This window comes from Macrobrachium nipponense, chromosome 35, assembly GCF_015104395.2.
Source record: "Macrobrachium nipponense isolate FS-2020 chromosome 35, ASM1510439v2, whole genome shotgun sequence".
Classification (NCBI taxonomy): domain Eukaryota; kingdom Metazoa; phylum Arthropoda; class Malacostraca; order Decapoda; family Palaemonidae; genus Macrobrachium; species Macrobrachium nipponense.
Genome location: NC_061096.1, coordinates 40,302,648 through 40,320,147, shown reverse-complemented (window position 1 = coordinate 40,320,147; position 17,500 = coordinate 40,302,648). Strand labels below are relative to the sequence as shown.

Genomic DNA, 17,500 nt, shown 5'->3' with positions numbered 1-17,500 from the left:
GAGTTTACATTCATACCAGTCGCAAACCCTGCTTGATAAAAGACAAGAAGGAAACCGAGCACTAATCAAACTTGTAACCAACTTTAGTATTCAGATGATTCAGTGAGTCTTTATGAGACCCATAAGCCACCCCTGTGTAAATGCTGGGGCCATTCCTTAGCTTAGAACTGAGCAAGCAATCGTCATGCATACCTGTATCCAGCGAATTAAACCGTGACATTAGCGATGCGGTAAGCACGAGTCCCCATAACATTAACAGCGCCCCTGGGGTTCTATAATGAATCCTTTGTACTAAAAATGGTGTCATACTGATAATCAGTCATGTAATTAGAACAATTAGATTTATTGGAGGTGGGCTAGCCCTTAGGCAGAGGGCTAATGAGAAATTCTAATGAAATTCATTACTGCGACAGTTTTACGAGAATGAGGCCTAATTAAATTAGGGTTTTTTCCCAGTGCAAGATTGATTGGTTCTGGGAAGTAAATGATTGACAAATCGAACGAAATACGTAAGCCCGAGACAAACGGATTTATGAAAAGGCATAAATAAACTGATATTTTCTATTTATGAAATGATTTTAAGACATTACTTTTACATATTTTTATTGCATTATCATGGCTGCGGTAAACAAAACCAATTATCTGGGCCGGGGGAAAGAGCATATGTTTGCTCCATTATATTCTCTTCTATACTTTTTTCCTCTTCGTTCCTTGGTTTTGAGTTATCTTTTTCTCTTGCTCTTTCTCTCAGCTGTGCTCTTTTGGTCAGTTTTGACCCACAGCAAAACACGTTTTTTGGTCATTATTCATACTTAATTTCTAAGTGGGGCCGAGAGCCGGTTGCATCATGGTGAGGTAACGAGTCTGTATTTCATTTGCTGGATAATGTTGTTCGAGTTAAATTATGTAAAGGACCTTCGATGTCAGGATGCCAGACAACTTCCAATCATTCATTCATTCATTCATTCATGTGACATTTTGCGTTGAATTGTTGATATGGTTTGCCGTACCTGAGGGTATCAGAATATTCAAATACAATGTCATTTACTGTTATATTCTAAAGACATCAATAGCCTTGTAGGATGAAGTTTAGGAAAATTTATAACTACTTTTATATTTTCTACTTTCTTGAGTTGTCAAATATTAAGCCATTCCGAGTACACAAGTAATAAAGCTTAATTAACTCATATAGCCAAAGATAAACATGGGTGTTATAGAGTGCTAAGGAGACAATCATCCTGTGATAAAATAATACAGTTGAGAAGCAGGATTCTTTCAAGTCAGCAAACGACAAGAACAAAAAAAAAAAAAAAATAGCAATGCGCAAGTTCGGTAGGCAAAGGCAAAAACTAGAACACGGCTCACAGTTTTAGCAGGCAACAACAAAAAGCAGGTCAACACAAGTTCCGTACACAGCAACAAAAGCAAGAACGCCTCTCAATTTCAGTGAACAACAACAAAGACAACAACACACAAGCAAGTTTAATAGACACCAACAGAGAGAATGACGCCAAACAATTCAGTAGACAACAGCAAGGAAAACAACACCCACACAAGTTGAGTAGACAACAACAAAATCAACAACGCTACTCAAGTTTAGTAGACAACAACTAACAAAATCACCATACAAGTTTAGTAAGCAGCAACAAAGAAAACAATACCACACAAGTTGAATAAAAAAAACAACAACAACAGCTCTAAACATATAAAGTAAACAACAGCAAAATCAACAACACTGCTTAAGTTCAGCAGGCAACAACAAACAAAACACCACGTAATTTAGTAAACAGCAACAAGAAAACAACAGCCTTAAGTGCAGCAGACAACAAAATCAGAAGCACCTAAATTCGGCCAACACCAGCAAAAGAACAACGCCTCAGAAGTTCAGTAAAAAAAAAAAAAATCAACACAAAGCCAAACGAGTAAATCCCCAACCTATGTAGAATTTCCATTCCTCCTCCTGTTTCTGTCTCTGGAGGTTCTTCAGGGCCGCCTTTTCCTCCTCACTAAGTAGTTTGTATTTCTCCTCTTCCTTCCCATCGTCGTCGTCATCATCATCATCGTCGTGACCGTGGACGTGTCCGATAGCTTTCAGAATTTCCAGACCGTCCAGTTTTCTGTTGTCATCGAAGTCGTGTATCCTGGAAGGAACGAAGTGTTTGATAAGAAATTGAGAATTCCGATTTTTTTTTTTTTTTTTTGAAGGTGCTGGAGCTTCCATGATTTCTTGCGTAATATCAGACTTCACGTCATATTTGTTCTCCTTTTCTTGCGAGTTTTAATGACTTGAAAGTCCAGGAAACTTCCATGCTTTTTTGAGTAATTCCAGACATGACGTCCCCTCTGCTCTCATTCTTTGGTGATTTTAATCATCAGGAAATTTCCATGACTTTTTAGGTAATTCCAGATAGAAGTCAGTAACAATTTAGGCATTTTATATTCACTTTGGGTCCTTTTGTGTATTCTTCTGTTGTACATTTTTTTTATATAAAAAAACTATGACTAATAGAATGGTTAATTTAAGAACAATGCAAACATATTCTTGATCCCAAGTGTAAGGAAATATTGGGTAGCCAGAATCAAGTCAAGAAAAAGAATTAAGAAGTATACTTTAAAAAAAGAAAAAAAAATACAGAAAATCACTGGATGGAATTCGTTAAAAAACTTGACGAGATTTTCGGGTCAATTCCAAGACGCCTCAACCCTCTATCGTCTTAATTAAGAAGGGCTGAGCGCTTTGATGGTTCCAGAGTGTGTGAAATAGGCGAAGGTATTGGGATGGCGAGAAGTCTCTCTCAGGGAATTGTTCAAGATGAGTTGAGGGTTTAGGAAAACAAGAAACAAAGAAATCAATCAATTTCATCACAAACATACAGGCGGTGAGAGATGGAGTGACGGCAGGAAAAATGAAGGAAAATGGGATTTGTGAAATTGTGGGTTTTGATGAAGTTATAATTTTGTATTATGTTTGATTCTGTAACCTAAGATTGATTGGACAAAGTTACTTGATTTCTCGAATAGGTTTTCGAAAACTTTAAATATTGATGAAATTATAGTTTTATTTTACATTCAATCCTTCAACCTAAGATTAATTGGACAGTTATAAGATTACCCAAACCTTCAGGTAGAAATAAGAAAGTAAAAGAAAGATACGTTATTTTAGGAATAGTTTCCATTTCAACGATAGAAATTAGGTAAATAGATTTGCAAAATATTGAAAATCGACGAACTTGTATTTTTTATATTACATTTAATCCTTTAAAATATGATTAATTGGAGATAACGCAGACCTTCATTTAAAAAATAGAAGTAAAAAATATGTTTTCCGGGAATAGGTTCTTTTTTTAAGGTAAAAGCGGCAAATGGAATTCGCAAAATGTTTAATACCGGTGAAGTTATAGTATTTCTGTATTGCATTTAATCCTTTGAGCTAAGGTCACCCAGATATTAGAAACGTACTCAAACCATCGGGTAAAAATCAAAATAGAAAAAAAAAAACTTGAAAAGTAAAAAAAAAAAAAAATAACAAATAAGATATTTTTCAGACGTCGTTTCTGTTTCAACGGCAAAAGAAAATATTTCCACCGGAGCTTCTGAACTCCAGCGGTTTGCACAGTCAACATTTTGCGTTCGTTTATGAAACCGCTGCTCGGCGCCGCTTCAAACCGAAGGGGGAAGATTCTCCAGTAGGAGAATTTAAGAATTTAAAGAGTTTATCTCAGAATTTAAAGACTTTCAAGCTTCGTTTTTTGGAACTTTAAAGACTTGTTAAGACTTGAAAACTTTTAAATTTTAGTTTTCGATTTTTCCCTTAAAAATATACTTCTCATGACTCTCTTATTTTCTCATCGTTATGTTCAGAAGAGATCGCTGGATTACATATATATATATATACATATATATATATTATATATATATATATATATATGTATATATATATATATATATATATATATATATATATATATATATATATATATATATAATAAAGCTGGAATGATTGAACTGAAACACCAGCCTATTTCGAAGTCTTGTGACGGAGAACTTCATTTGTTTTATAAATAGTTCTCTCTTATTTCTTATTTTGTCACGTTTGTTATTTCTCTACCTCAGAAAAGATCTTCGGATCATGAAAAAATGGGAAGTATATAAAAAAGCGAATTCAAGACTTGAACAACTTGAACAAGTTTTACTTTTAAACTTAGAATTATACTTATACTTATTTCTCTCTTCTTCCTGTTTTCTCTCAGTTCGTTACGTTCTCCTCTACAGAAGAGATCGTCAGATCACAAAAAACGGAAAATATAAAGCACGGAAAATTGAATTGAAACGGCCCCTTTGTGAAGTCTTTTGACGCCGAACTTCATTTGTTTATCCTTTGGGAAGCTACAGGAAGTCTCATTCGAAAGTTTAATTGAGTTTCTTTTTATTTTTTCCATTTTTACGCTCTGGACTTAAATAGGATTGTTGACTCGGCCCTCAAATCTAAAAAGTTTCATTAAATTGAGAGATTCCGTCGGGAGATTATTGCTTTTTTTTAATGTCATCCATTTGGTGATTTTTATTTTCACTATAACTTCTGGGTTCGCTATTCAGTAACTCAGCGTTATGAAGTGGCCGACGGGGTGGGAAGTCCTAAGTCCAATGTGGTCTTGAATGGAAGGAAAAACGATTTATATAAAAATGAAACTGGAAGCGAAGTAAAAAAAAAAATAGTTTTTTAATAAACCTGTCTTTTGATTGATAGGAGGTTTAACAGGACTCTAGGGTAACGGGAGCAGGAACAGAATTCCAAATCTTTGTCTGAGAAAAAGATGCGGTCACCGAATCGTGCAATCCTAGTATGAAAGTAATTGCGGGAAGAGGTTGCTTGATAGGTGTTACTAATCGTAGGTTGCCCTAGAGGAATATGAACTAATTTGGGCTTTGTGTTATGGCCAGTGTGAAAATTTATATATATGTATATATATTTATACTCACACACACACACACACACACACACACATATATATATATATATATATATATATATATATATATATATATATATATATATATATGCGTAAAAATTCCAGAACATTTACAGCTGAATACACACACACACACACATATATATATATATATATATATATATATATATATATATATATATATAAATATATAATACTATATATATATATATATATATGTGTGTGTGTGTGTGTGTGTGTGTGTGTGTGAGTGTATGTATTCAGCGGTAAATGTTCGGGAATTTTACGCTCAGGTAAAGTATAAACATACCAGTGACATCTGTCAAGTAATCATTAAGTAGCTCCTAAGAAAAAATGGTCCATTAATATTCCTCATAAAGATGAAATTACTGTTCATCAAATAGGAAGGACGTGCGGTTGCTTTCCACGTAATGTTAATGACCTAACAAGGCGGTCGGCTAATGGAAGTTAATGGAGTCACTGATTATTGCACCATAAAGTACAAAACGCAAAGCGTTATTACTTTGAGTAGTAGTACCTAAAAATATCATTATTATGAACTAATTTGGGCTTTGTGTTAGGCCAGTGTGAAAATTTATATATATGTATATATATTTTACTACACACACACACACACACACACACACACACACACACACACATTATATATATATATATATATATATATATATATATATATATATATATATATATATCGCGTAAAAATTCCAGAACATTTACAGCTGAATACACACACTCACACACACACACACGCATATATATATATATATATATATATATATATATATATATATATATATATAGATATTATATACATATACATATATATTATATATAATATATTATATTATATATATATATATATATATACATATATGTGTGTGTGTGTGTGTGTATGTATTCAGCGGTAAATGTTCGGGAATTTTTACGCTCAGGTAAAGTATAAACATACCAGTGACATCTGTCAAGTAATCATTAAGTAGCTCCTAAGAAAAAAATAGCCCATTAATATTTCTCATAAAGATGAAATTAGTGTTCTTCAAATAGGAAGGACGTGCGGTTGCTTTCCACGTAATGTTAATGACCTAATAAGGCGGTCTGCTAATGGAAGTAAATGGAGTCACTGATTATTGCACCATAAAGTACAAAACGCAAATCGTAATTACTTTGAGTAGTAGTGCCTAAAAATAACATAATTATTATTCAGACGCGGAACCCCTTCTCATGTGGAACAAGCCAACCAAGGGGGCCATTGACTTGAAGTTCAGGCTTCCAAAGAATATGGTGTTCATTAGGCAGTCATGGGAAGTACTGGAACAATACTGTAACAGTTGTATAATAAGAAAATCCACCATTATATAGTATACTGTATTACTGTGTAAAATGTACAGGCAAAGACTCTCGAACACCAGAACGGTGTTCCTCATCAGTGTTAACATTAAAATACAAAGCGAGAGAGAGGATAGTTTTGTTTTTCGCACACCCAAATTACTATTGATGCAGTTTAACCCAACGTAACCTAACCTAACGTGACCTAGAGGCCTGGTAAAAAAAAAAAAACCGGGGCTCGTGCAATACTAGCATACATCTCAGGAATCTGCGGGCGGGGCTAGCAAGACCCGAACTAGTAGCGCCTCAGCGGTGTGGTTGGTATGGTATTAGCGTTCCACCTCGGTGGTCGCGGGTTCGATTCTCGGCCATTCCATTGAGAAGTGAGAGATGTGTATTTCTGGTGATAGAAGTTCACTCTCGACGTGGTTCGGAAGTCACGTAAAGCCGTTGGTCCCGTTGCTGAGTAACCACAGGTTCCATGCATCGTAACTCCCACCACCTCTTTTAAAATTTCATAAGAAAACTAATACAGATGAACGTTGTTCGAAAGTCCTAGCTATAGTTTACTATAAAATCATAGATTTTTTTTTTCACAGATCTTTTTCCACGAGACTAGGAACTTCGTAGCAATAAAACAGCTATGTTATCATTCATTGGGGGGACGTTTATCGGGAACTTTATGAGCGACAAGAGATAACGTTTTTAAGATGAAACTTTAAACATTACTTGAAATAGTGATAATCCAGTTCCCTCGGAGACATGTCTTTGATTTTCTCCGGCGAGATGTAGCCTGGAAGTTCCTCTGCGATGTGTCTGAAAAAAAATGATTAAAAAGATTATTGGAAGAATAAAATATATTTCAGTTAAATAACAGTTTATATTAATGGCAACAAAAATTGTATGGCGGGTTATCACGGAAGAGATAAAAGTAAACTTGTATGCTGTGTCTGAAAAGATAGATAAAAATCGATAAAATTAATTAAATCAAGTTAATTGATAGCTAAAAGTGACAGAAAAACCTCTTACAAGAGTTTTCCATAGAAAAGAGGTTTGCTAAAATAAGGGGGAAATTACGCAAACTGAAAAAAATAGTAGTATTTAACCCTAACACGAAACTAGTACAAACTCAATTACGGTTATCATAATTTTTTTAATGAAAGATAGACAGATCAATTCTGTTTGAAAATATATCTGAACATTCATAATAACAGCATAAATTAGTGAAATTAATCATGAAGATAGGTTGAATTCGTTTTATGTGAATTAATCACTTAGGAACACCACGGATGGTTAGGTATGGAAACAAATTGGATGTACAAGTTTTGATCCGAAAAAGTAAAATAAAAAAAGCAATAAAACTCATATATTCAGAAAAACAGTGTTTTTGCTATAACTGAATTGACTGAATTAAATGAATCAAGCTAAATAAGTGTTTACCAGTGCTTCTGCGCAGGGTGTCATTCAATCTTCAGATTTATCAGTTGCATAAAGGGGTTATTCCTCAGTTATTTCTGGAAATTCCTCAGTTATTTCTGGAAATTCCCAGTTATTTCTGGAAATTCCTTAGTTATTTCTGGAAATTCCTTCAAAGTTATTTCTGGAAATTCCTCAGTTATTTCTGGAAATAATTGAAGCCGTACTCTTTTTATACTTATTTCTGGAAATCGTCATAGTACAGACGTACTCCATTTATAAAATAACGACAGAAAGATGCAGGTATGCATCATTATTTACAATATTGTTAACAATGAAAATTATTCGAATAGCATTCTTATCCTTAAAATCATAAATGGAAAAATGCTGCATTTTACTCAACCAAGAACACATACATACCTCCAACCATATAGACATACACATTCAAAGAACTAGAAAATTAAAACTAGCTAAAGACAGTAAAAGCATACACAATTTCAATTAACAAGCACACACTTAGAGACATTAAATAAAGAGAAGTTAAGGTGTGTCCTTACGAAGTATCGTGGACAAGTTTGGAATCCTCTAAAAGCCTCGGGTTCTTCAGGGTCTGTGGAGGCTTCTTCGGATCCTGGCGCTCGTTGAGGTTATTGGCACTCCTCTTGGGCACGTGGTGACGGTGGGGTGCCCCTTCGTCTCTCACGTGACGATTGGCATCCCTCATGTGGTAGTGAGACCCGGCAGCGTGAGAGGACGTGCCCGAACAGAAGGGTACTTGCAGTGCAAGAGCAGCTGCCACTATGAGAACCCACTTCATGGTATTTCTGTAAATTTAATTAAAATATTTGGGAACCAATGAATATAAGGTGACTGGAGCACGAATATTGGACTTTCCTGTATTTTGCAGTCATGTTTAGGTAAAAACATCCTCTGCATATTATTATTATTATTATTATTATTATTATTATTATTTTTTTTTTTTTTTTTTTTTTTTTTTTTTTTTTTTTTTTGCTCTATCACAGTCCTCCAATTCGACTGGGTGGTATTTATAGTGTGGGGTTCCGGGTTGCATCCTGCCTCCTTAGGAGTCCATCACTTTTCTTACTATGTGTGCCGTTTCTAGGATCACACTCTTCTGCATGAGACCTGGAGCTACTTCCAGCCTCTAGTTTTTCTAGATTCCTTTTCAGGGATCTTGGGATCGTGCCTAGTGCTCCTATGATTATGGGTACGATTTCCACTGGCATATCCCATATCCTTCTTATTTCTATTTTCAGATCTTGATACTTATCAATTTTTTCCCTCTCTTTCTCTTCAACTCTGGTGTCCCATGGTATTGCGACATCAATGAGTGATACTTTCTTCTTGACTTTGTCAGTCAACGTCACGTCTGGTCTATTTGCACGTATCACCCTATCCGTTCTGATACCATAGTCCCAGAGGATCTTTGCCTGATCGTTTTCTATCACTCCTTCAGGTTGGTGCTCGTACCACTTATTACTGCAAGGTAGCTGATGTTTCTTGCACAGGCTCCAGTGGAGGGCTTTTGCCACTGAATCATGCCTCTTTTTGTACTGGTTCTGTGCAAGTGCCGGGCATTCACTTGCTATGTGGTTTATGGTTTCATTTTTCGTATTGCACTTCCTACATATGGGAGAGATGTTATTTCCGTCTATCGTACTTTGAACATATCTGGTTCTTAGGGCCTGATCTTGTGCCGCTGTTATCATTCCTTCAGTTTCCTTCTTTAGCTCTCCCCTCTGTAGCCATTGCCAATTGTCATCGCTGGCTAGTTCTTTAGTCTGTCTCATGTATTGTCCGTGCATTGGTTTGTTGTGCCAGTCCTCTGTTCTTTCTGTCTTTCTCCTGTCTCTGTATATTTCTGGGTCTTCGTCTACTTTTATTAGTCCTTCTTCCCATGCACTCTTTAGCCACTCGTCTTCACTGGTTTTCAGATATTGCCCCAGTGCTCTGTTTTCAATGTTGACGCAGTCCTCTATACTTAGTAGTCCTCTCCCTCCTTCCTTTCGTGTTATGTATAGTCGTCCGTCCGTATTTGCTCTTGGGTGTAGTGCTTTGTGTATTGTCATTTGTTTCCTGGTTTTCTGATCTATGCTGCGGAGTTCTGCCTTCGTCCATTCCACTATTCCTGCGCTGTATCTGATTACTGGCACTGCCCATGTGTTTATGGCTTTTATCATATTTCCGCCGTTGAGTTTTGACTTGAGTATCGCCTTGAGTCTCTGCATATATTCTTTCCTGATCGTGTCCTTCATCTCTTGGTGTTTTATATCTCCTCCTTCCATTATTCCCAGGTATTTGTATCCTGTCTCATCTATGTGTTTGATGTTGCTCCCATCTGGTAGCTTTATCCCTTCAGTTCTCGTTACTTTGCCTTTTTGTATGTTGACTAAGGCGCATTTTTCTATTCCAAACTCCATTCTGATGTCCCCAGATACAATCCTTACAGTCTGGATTAGGGTATCTATTTCCTTGATGCTCTTACCATACAGCTTGATGTCGTCCATGAACATCAGATGATTGATTTTGTTGCCTCTTTTCTTGAGTTGGTACCCGGCATCCATCTTCTGTAGTACTTTTGTCATGGGAATCATGGCTACTACGAAGAGTAGTGGGGACAGTGAGTCGCCCTGGAAGATCCCTCTCCTGATATTAACCTCTGCTAGTCTTATTCCAGAGCTTGTAAGTATTGTATTCCAGTTGCGCATTGTATTTCTGAGGAAGCTGATGGTGTTTTCCTCTGCCCCATATATTTTCAGGCATTCTATTAGCCATGTGTGTGGTATCATGTCGAAGGCTTTCTTATAGTCTATCCATGCCATGCTTAGGTTGGTTTTCCTTCTCCTACTGTTCTTCAGCGAATTATTATTATTATTATTATTATTATTATTATTATTATTATTATTATTATTATTATTATTATTATTATTATTCAGATGAACCATATTCATATAGAACGAACCCACAGAGGCAACTGAAATTCAAGCTTCCAAAGAATATGTTGTTCATTCGAAAGAAGATTAAAGGTTTAAAATTTGAAGGGCAGTATCCTACTCCTGTAGACTTTAACCTCTAATCTCTTGGAGATATGTAGACGGCTCCTTTATTGTCTTCAGGTACGAAAATCATATCAGACCTTTTAAGGTGAAAGTATTTATTAACAACATTATTGGTATTTTACGTAGTAGTAATTCCCCCTAAATGTCATGCACTTTTCCTTGTTAAATAAAGAGGAGTAAGTATACGTATTGTTGCAGAATACCTGGAATCAAGAAAATAGCATTGTAAATGTTTGGCTTAGTGTAAAAGCCAGGTAATGGCAGAGGGCATAAGGTATGCAGTTGCGTGCATGAAGATATTATTAATTATTAAGTATTGGTATTTGAGATGTGTGGATGTAGTGCAGATAAGGAGAGATGTAGGACAGTTGATGTTCGTGGGGAGAAAAAGGGAGAAAAAGCAAAAAGCAAGGCAGTTGCTGTGGGTTGGAAAAAAAAAAAAAAAAAAAAAAAAAAAAAAACAGAACAGTGGATGTGTGTAGGGAGAAAAAGCAGGACAGCTGAAGGGCGTAGGGAGAAAAAGTAGGACAGTTGATGGAAATAGGAAGAAAAAACAGTGCTATAGTGAATGTGGGTATGGGAAAAAAAGCAGTTTTTATGACAGCGAATGGTGGTGAGAGAATGCGTGTGGTGTGGAAGCCACAGATGTAGTCTTTGCTCTGGAAATGAAAAGGTTGTGATAATAAGAATTAATTAGGGTTCAAAATGGAATAAGAATGGAAATGAAAAAGATTATTTCATAAGTAATCTGAATTTGTTCCCAGCTTTGTTCGGAGGAAAACTTGCGATGGCTCAAGGTGATTTGCAAAGAAAAATAGATGGCAAGGAAAGAAGAGAAGATCGGAAGAAGAGGAATATTCGTAGGTATTCTTGGGAAAGTGAAAAGTGCGAGGAAAAGTTTGTTAGATTTTGTGTCAGTCCAGAGTAGATTAATAAAAAGTGATCCGGTGAATTTTGCAGTGAGGAGAGAAGGGATCCTGAAGCAAAAATGAAAATGGGAAACAGTTGAGAGTGCGGTTATGTTTTAAGGACGAATGAGTGGGAGAGAAGAAAAATTGTATATTATAATAAGGGGAAGAATCGTGGTAAGTGGCCATGGATTAAAAATACATAAAAGATATGAATAAACAAAATGATATGAATAAATGAGAGTCAAAATCAATGGAGAAGCAGGAGGTTTTTTAAATAAAGGAATAGGGAGAAGGAAGAGTAGAAGAACATGGTGGGATAGCAAAGTGATAGGACAATTAGTTTCGATGCAATTGCAAAATAAACTAGAAATCCAGCTTCCTGTCTTCAATCTTGCTGTCCAACCTCTTTAACTGTTACTTCTTAGTGGCAATGTGGAATTTCTCCCAGTTCCACCTAGTACTTCATTTTCTGGATCCCTTTATCTTGCTGTCCAGCTTCTCTCACTCCCACGTTTTACTGTCTTGAGCGCTGAATGACAGCCTAAATTCCATAGAAATCGGGAAATGCAACCTTGATGATATTCCTCCTTCTTGCCTTCCATTCTTGCAATGTCTTGTACGAAATTATGCACCATAAAGGTATTTCCTTTGCTTTTTTTTTCTGAAGTGAGCCCCGCCCAGGTTCACCTCAATTATGTTCTTTGTTTCCGGCCGTTGGAACTTGTGGAAGTCGAGCAGATGTACCGACTAGGCTTTTTGTTTTTTTATATTTATTTATTTATTTTTTTAACCTTTCCGTTTTTTGTTTCTTTTTTTGTCCCTTTTTTTATGGTAGCTACAATTTTCCCCAGCTAACAAGATGCATCTTTTAAGTGGCTCATTATGAGTGCTGTTGTACCGTTATAGAACATATTATCTCCGTACGGGTCTGTTACTGCATTTGCATCGGCAGGTGGTCGGTTGCTTTTTGGAGTTCTGTGTTCTTCCCCTGTGCTTGTGCTCAGCGTTGTCTTCGTTCTGCTCTTGTGCTTTTGGTCAACCTTGTCTCTGTTCTTATCTTGTTCTTTTGCTCAACTTTGTCTCCGTTCTTCTCTTGTGCTTTTGTTCAACCTTGTCTCCGCTCTTATCTTATGGTTTTGTTCCAGCCTTGTCTCGGTAGTAGCAGAATAAAAGCACAAGGAAAGAACAGAGAAAGTCGGGACATTTTCCATACGAATGGGGTTCATCATCGTTTTCTTAATAATAATAATAATAATAATAATAATAATAATAATAATAATAATAATAATAATAATAATAATAATAGTAAATAATAATAATAATAATAATAATAAAATAATAATAATAATAAGAAGAAGAAGAAGAAGAAGAAGAAGAAGAAGAAGAGGCATAAATGCAAGGTGCTTGATTATGGGTAACTGCTGTTTTGATTCGAGAATGGCTAAGAAAATATTAATTTGACATAATTAAAATCTGATTAAAACTAGAAACCTTTATTGTTAAAAAAGAAAGATGCCATACCAATAAAGATGTGAACCCTATGAAGATGAGGATTTTTTTTTACCTCTCTTATGAGAGATACCTGTCAGAGGAATAAATACAAAGGATGAATAGGAAAGATGACAACATTTATTTTCAAAGGGAAGGGTTATTGCCTCATAGAACTTCCTTTCATCTCGCTTGTGCTCTTACACATGATTCTATTCTTCAGAACTACAAATTGATATATTATCTGGTCCATGAAATTGACTACGCATGCGCATTTGGCGTGAAATTACCAGACGTCTTTGCATACGTCAATGTTCGTAAGTCTCAACGTCATTTCGAGCATTACTTCAAGTACGTCTGCAATCTCTCTCTCTCTCTCTCTCTCTCTCTCTCTCTCTCTCTCTCTCTCTCTCTCTCTCTCTTTAGGCACTTGGAACCATTTACAAAAGGGAAGTAATGAGCGAACTGCCTCCTGATATAGCAGAATATAAGATTTGGAAAACGTGTGAAATAATAGATAGCTTCACTGGAAAGGGTAAGAGAATCTCGAGGTAGAGAGAAGAAAGTTTCCATGAAAGGAGTAAAAAGTCCAGGAGAAGAAAGTATAGTGAATTTTATAGAAAAGAGTCTAAAGTCCAGAAGAAAAGGAAAGAAAAGAATGTTTTAGGGTGCCAGGTCAAGTGAGTCAGAGGCTTGAGGCCACGATTTAAGGGCAAAGTTGGAGTCGCCATCCACTGCCAGCTTCTTTGTCCAGATAGGATGGATTTCCCTGGAGCAAGAGCTTTTCTGGTCACAGTTTTTCATAGTATTTTTATCTTGTTAACTTTTTTTCCATAAATGTTGTACTTCGAATACCAAACAACCTCGCCCGTCACCCACCAGTCTGAAACTTTTCCATGTAGGCTATGATCTCTCCCCAAAAGTCTGACACTTTGCCAAATAGTCTTTCATGATCTCCCCACAATAGTCTCATGATCTCTCCCAAAAGGTCATTCATGACCTCCGCAAAATGGTCTCATGATCTCACCAAAATAGTCTCATGATCTCCCCCAAATGGTCTTTCATGATCTCCCCACAATAGTCTCATGATCTCTCCCAAAAGGTCTTTCATGATCTCCCCAAAATAGTCTCATGATCTCACCAAAATAGTGTCGTGATCTCCCCCAAATGGTCTTTCATGATCTCCCAACAATAGTCTCATGATCTCCCCCAGAAGGTCTTTCATGATCTCCCCCAAATGGTCTTTCATGATCTCCCAAAAATAATCTCATGATCTCCCCAAAATAGTCTCAGAATCTTCCCCAAATGTCTTTTCATTGATCTCTCCAAATATCTTTTCATGATCTTCCCCAAATATCCCTCATCAAGGATATCCCCAATGTCATTTTCCCCAATGATCTCTCCAATGGAGTCTTTTACGATCTCTCCCAATAGTCTGGCACTTTTCCAGATAGTCTAACACGCTAGCAGCCAAATAATCCCAAAATTCAGAGTAAATTCGCCATCGTGCCGACACTTCTTAATTCAGGAACAATAAAGGGAGACTTCGCCGAGTATGTTCTGTGTATGCATGGAGTTTGGTAGGGTTCAAAACCATCTTTTGCAGACACTTGATCCCAGCGTGACCTTCTCTTTTGTCATAGTAGGATATAGCTTGCATCTAGAGTACCTTGAACGGGCTTAACATACAATGCAGTGACTTACTTAGGGTTCTAGTACTGCTTGCCTATCCTTCAACATCCGCCTTGATTGAGTTTTTGTGCTTAGTCTTACAGTTGGTTTAGTTTCCACTTTCTAGTCAAGGTAGAGAACTTTTTGAATAACCCTAGTATTGTGCTCCATAAACAAACGGTGTTAAGACTTAATTTCAAACACAAAGAATTTTTGGGTTCAGTTTCTGGTTCATACTGCATGAACTATTGGCAGAAATTAAATACTCTCTATAGGGATAATTGTAAACTTCAACAAAGGTTTCCTTTGGATCAAAATAAGCTTTAGCTCTGATCGTCAAGTAAGTGAATGGAATATTAAATTACGAAAATCATTAATTGGCAAATTCATGTCCAACTAATTGTATCTACGTCAGCCACCCACGGAATGGCGGTTGGTTAAAGGAAAAAAAACAATACTTTCACCAATAACAAAGAGGCACAATCGATTGTTTTATGCATGCGATTGGTTGAAGCAAAGGTTTCCAATAGGGGAACGTGTTTTAAATCGCTCTTCGGGAAAAAGTAAAGGAAATTCATTTCCGAAATGCATTGCTTGATAGAAGAACTTGGGTCGTGCTTGAAGTCTGCATTCGATAATGACGTGAGGTGTTTCTGAATTGCCTTCATTTCCTTTGCTTGCAGTATTGTGGGTCTTCATTTGGTTGTCTTTCATCACGCAGAAGCAAAGGAGAGAGAGAGAGAGAGAGAGAGAGAGAGAGAGAGAGAGAGAGAGAGAGAGAGAGAGAGAGAGAGAGAGAGAGAGAGAGAAACCATTAGGTACACTAGACTTACGATAATTAGAAGAGATTATGGGAAAAATACGTTTTTGTGGCATCTGAACAAAATACTTACCACCGACAGTCATTATCACATCCTCTCTTCTTCCTCAGTTGTCTTTTGACATTTTACTTTTTAATCATTTTAGTCATGAAATTTGGCACTTAACCTCTGTCTCGTCCCGTACTTTTTTTTTTTTTTTTTTTTTTTTAGTTGTAAACATTAACACCATACTCCATATGAAATCTAAATCAAGCTATATCAGTAAATATCAGGTGTTAATGCCTTGTCCCATTTTTATATGGTTGCTCGGTACCTCTTAATATAATTTAGTGCAATTTTAGAGCAATGGCAAACTGATGCAGATAGTACACTATTTTAGTTTTGTTTACTGTGATTCATCCTTCATACGTAATTAAATTATTGATGGAACTGTAATAGATTAATTACGTCTCGTTTCCTGGATGGTAGGTGGTGATAGCAGAGTTATAGATAAAGGTATTTTTACTACAAGTTTTATGGGTTGAAGACGAAAACAGAATACGAAGAAGCTTTTGAATACCATTACTAGAATAATATTAATGGAAATTTGGTGCTTAAATACAGCTCAGTACCATAAAAAGGGAAACCGACTAAACACGCAGTTGAATATTACATACACATTAACGCAGCCATAGAAATTACCAAGACTAAAAAGAAAATATATTGTTTGGGCCGATTTACCTAAGAAAGGATTTTGTTAGCAGTTAAACCTAGAAATTAAGAATGCAATCTCCAGGTTCTGCGAGAAAACGACCGTGTTTAAAATACTTATTTTTTAGGCAAGATGTTATGCTAATTTATGCAAAATCATTGCGCTGCAGGCTCTAAAGATTACAGGTTTACAGTTATGATGTGTTCTTCAACATTACAATGCTCAAATTTTTCAAGGTAAACACCGGTGTTTGAAATTTTTTTTTTTTATAATAGGATAGGTCGTAATATATTTAAGTATAAGAACTTTTTGAGTTTTTGCAATATTAAAGGCTCTTTATTTCGACAACTCTCATGTTTTAATATAAAAACACCAATGGGCGGAGCCCCGTACGTGACTACCATCGTCCTTGCGCCTCCCGTGGTGTACTGTAGTCATTACTCAAGGATGTTTGTTCGTGTCTTCGGTCACTAGCTGCATCCATTTTTTAGCCTTTTACTTTACCCCAATTCCCATTTTCTTCAATCTAGTAGTCCAACACTAGTTCCACCTTTAGATTCTGAATTTCTATATTGCTGTCCAGCCACTCCAACTCCCTCATTCAACTGCCTTAAGTACCGAATGTCTGAAAGTGCCCCAGTGTTTGTTGTAACAGCCCTAAGTTTCATAAAACAACCAGCCAATGGCCAGAGCCTCTTGGATAAACACCTCTCCCTGATAACAGCTCTCCCTGTCTTAATCTTTTATTAGGCTACTACTCAAGAAGATAAAAGAACTTATTAATTCATTAGATATTTTTTCATTTAATTAGCACCAGGGTAAGTATATAAGACTCTATTGAGTTTGATGCCCTAAGTCTGTGTTTTAAATAAAGTCGAAATTGCTGAATTAATTAGACATTTTAAGTCATGACACTTCGGCTGCGTCTCGCCAGAACAGAGCAGCTTTCCAGCGAATGCCGACTTAGAGTAAGGAAGCTTACAAAGAAGCACTGCAGAACATAGCCGCAATTCTCGGCCACAAAACCGGTACTGTTGGATGAGTTTTCTCCTGTGGCAAGGCAATGAGCAGACGGCTGTGAATTGCTTATCTGAGTTTACCG

At 36.3% G+C, this 17,500-nt stretch overlaps 1 protein-coding gene across 1 annotated transcript in view; it reads right to left on the bottom strand.

Moving 5' to 3' along the window:
- LOC135208666 (uncharacterized) overlaps window positions 1-17,500 on the bottom strand; it is a 167,250-nt gene that overhangs the window by 1,532 nt on the left and 148,218 nt on the right. The window contains exons 3-5 of the mRNA XM_064241095.1: window positions 8,294-8,560; window positions 7,050-7,136; window positions 1,936-2,141 (exon numbers count right to left, since the gene is read on the bottom strand). Of these exons, the coding sequence (XP_064097165.1) occupies window positions 1,936-2,141; window positions 7,050-7,136; window positions 8,294-8,553 (553 nt within the window). The 5' untranslated portion in view covers window positions 8,554-8,560. The remainder of the gene's footprint in view (window positions 1-1,935; window positions 2,142-7,049; window positions 7,137-8,293; window positions 8,561-17,500) is intronic.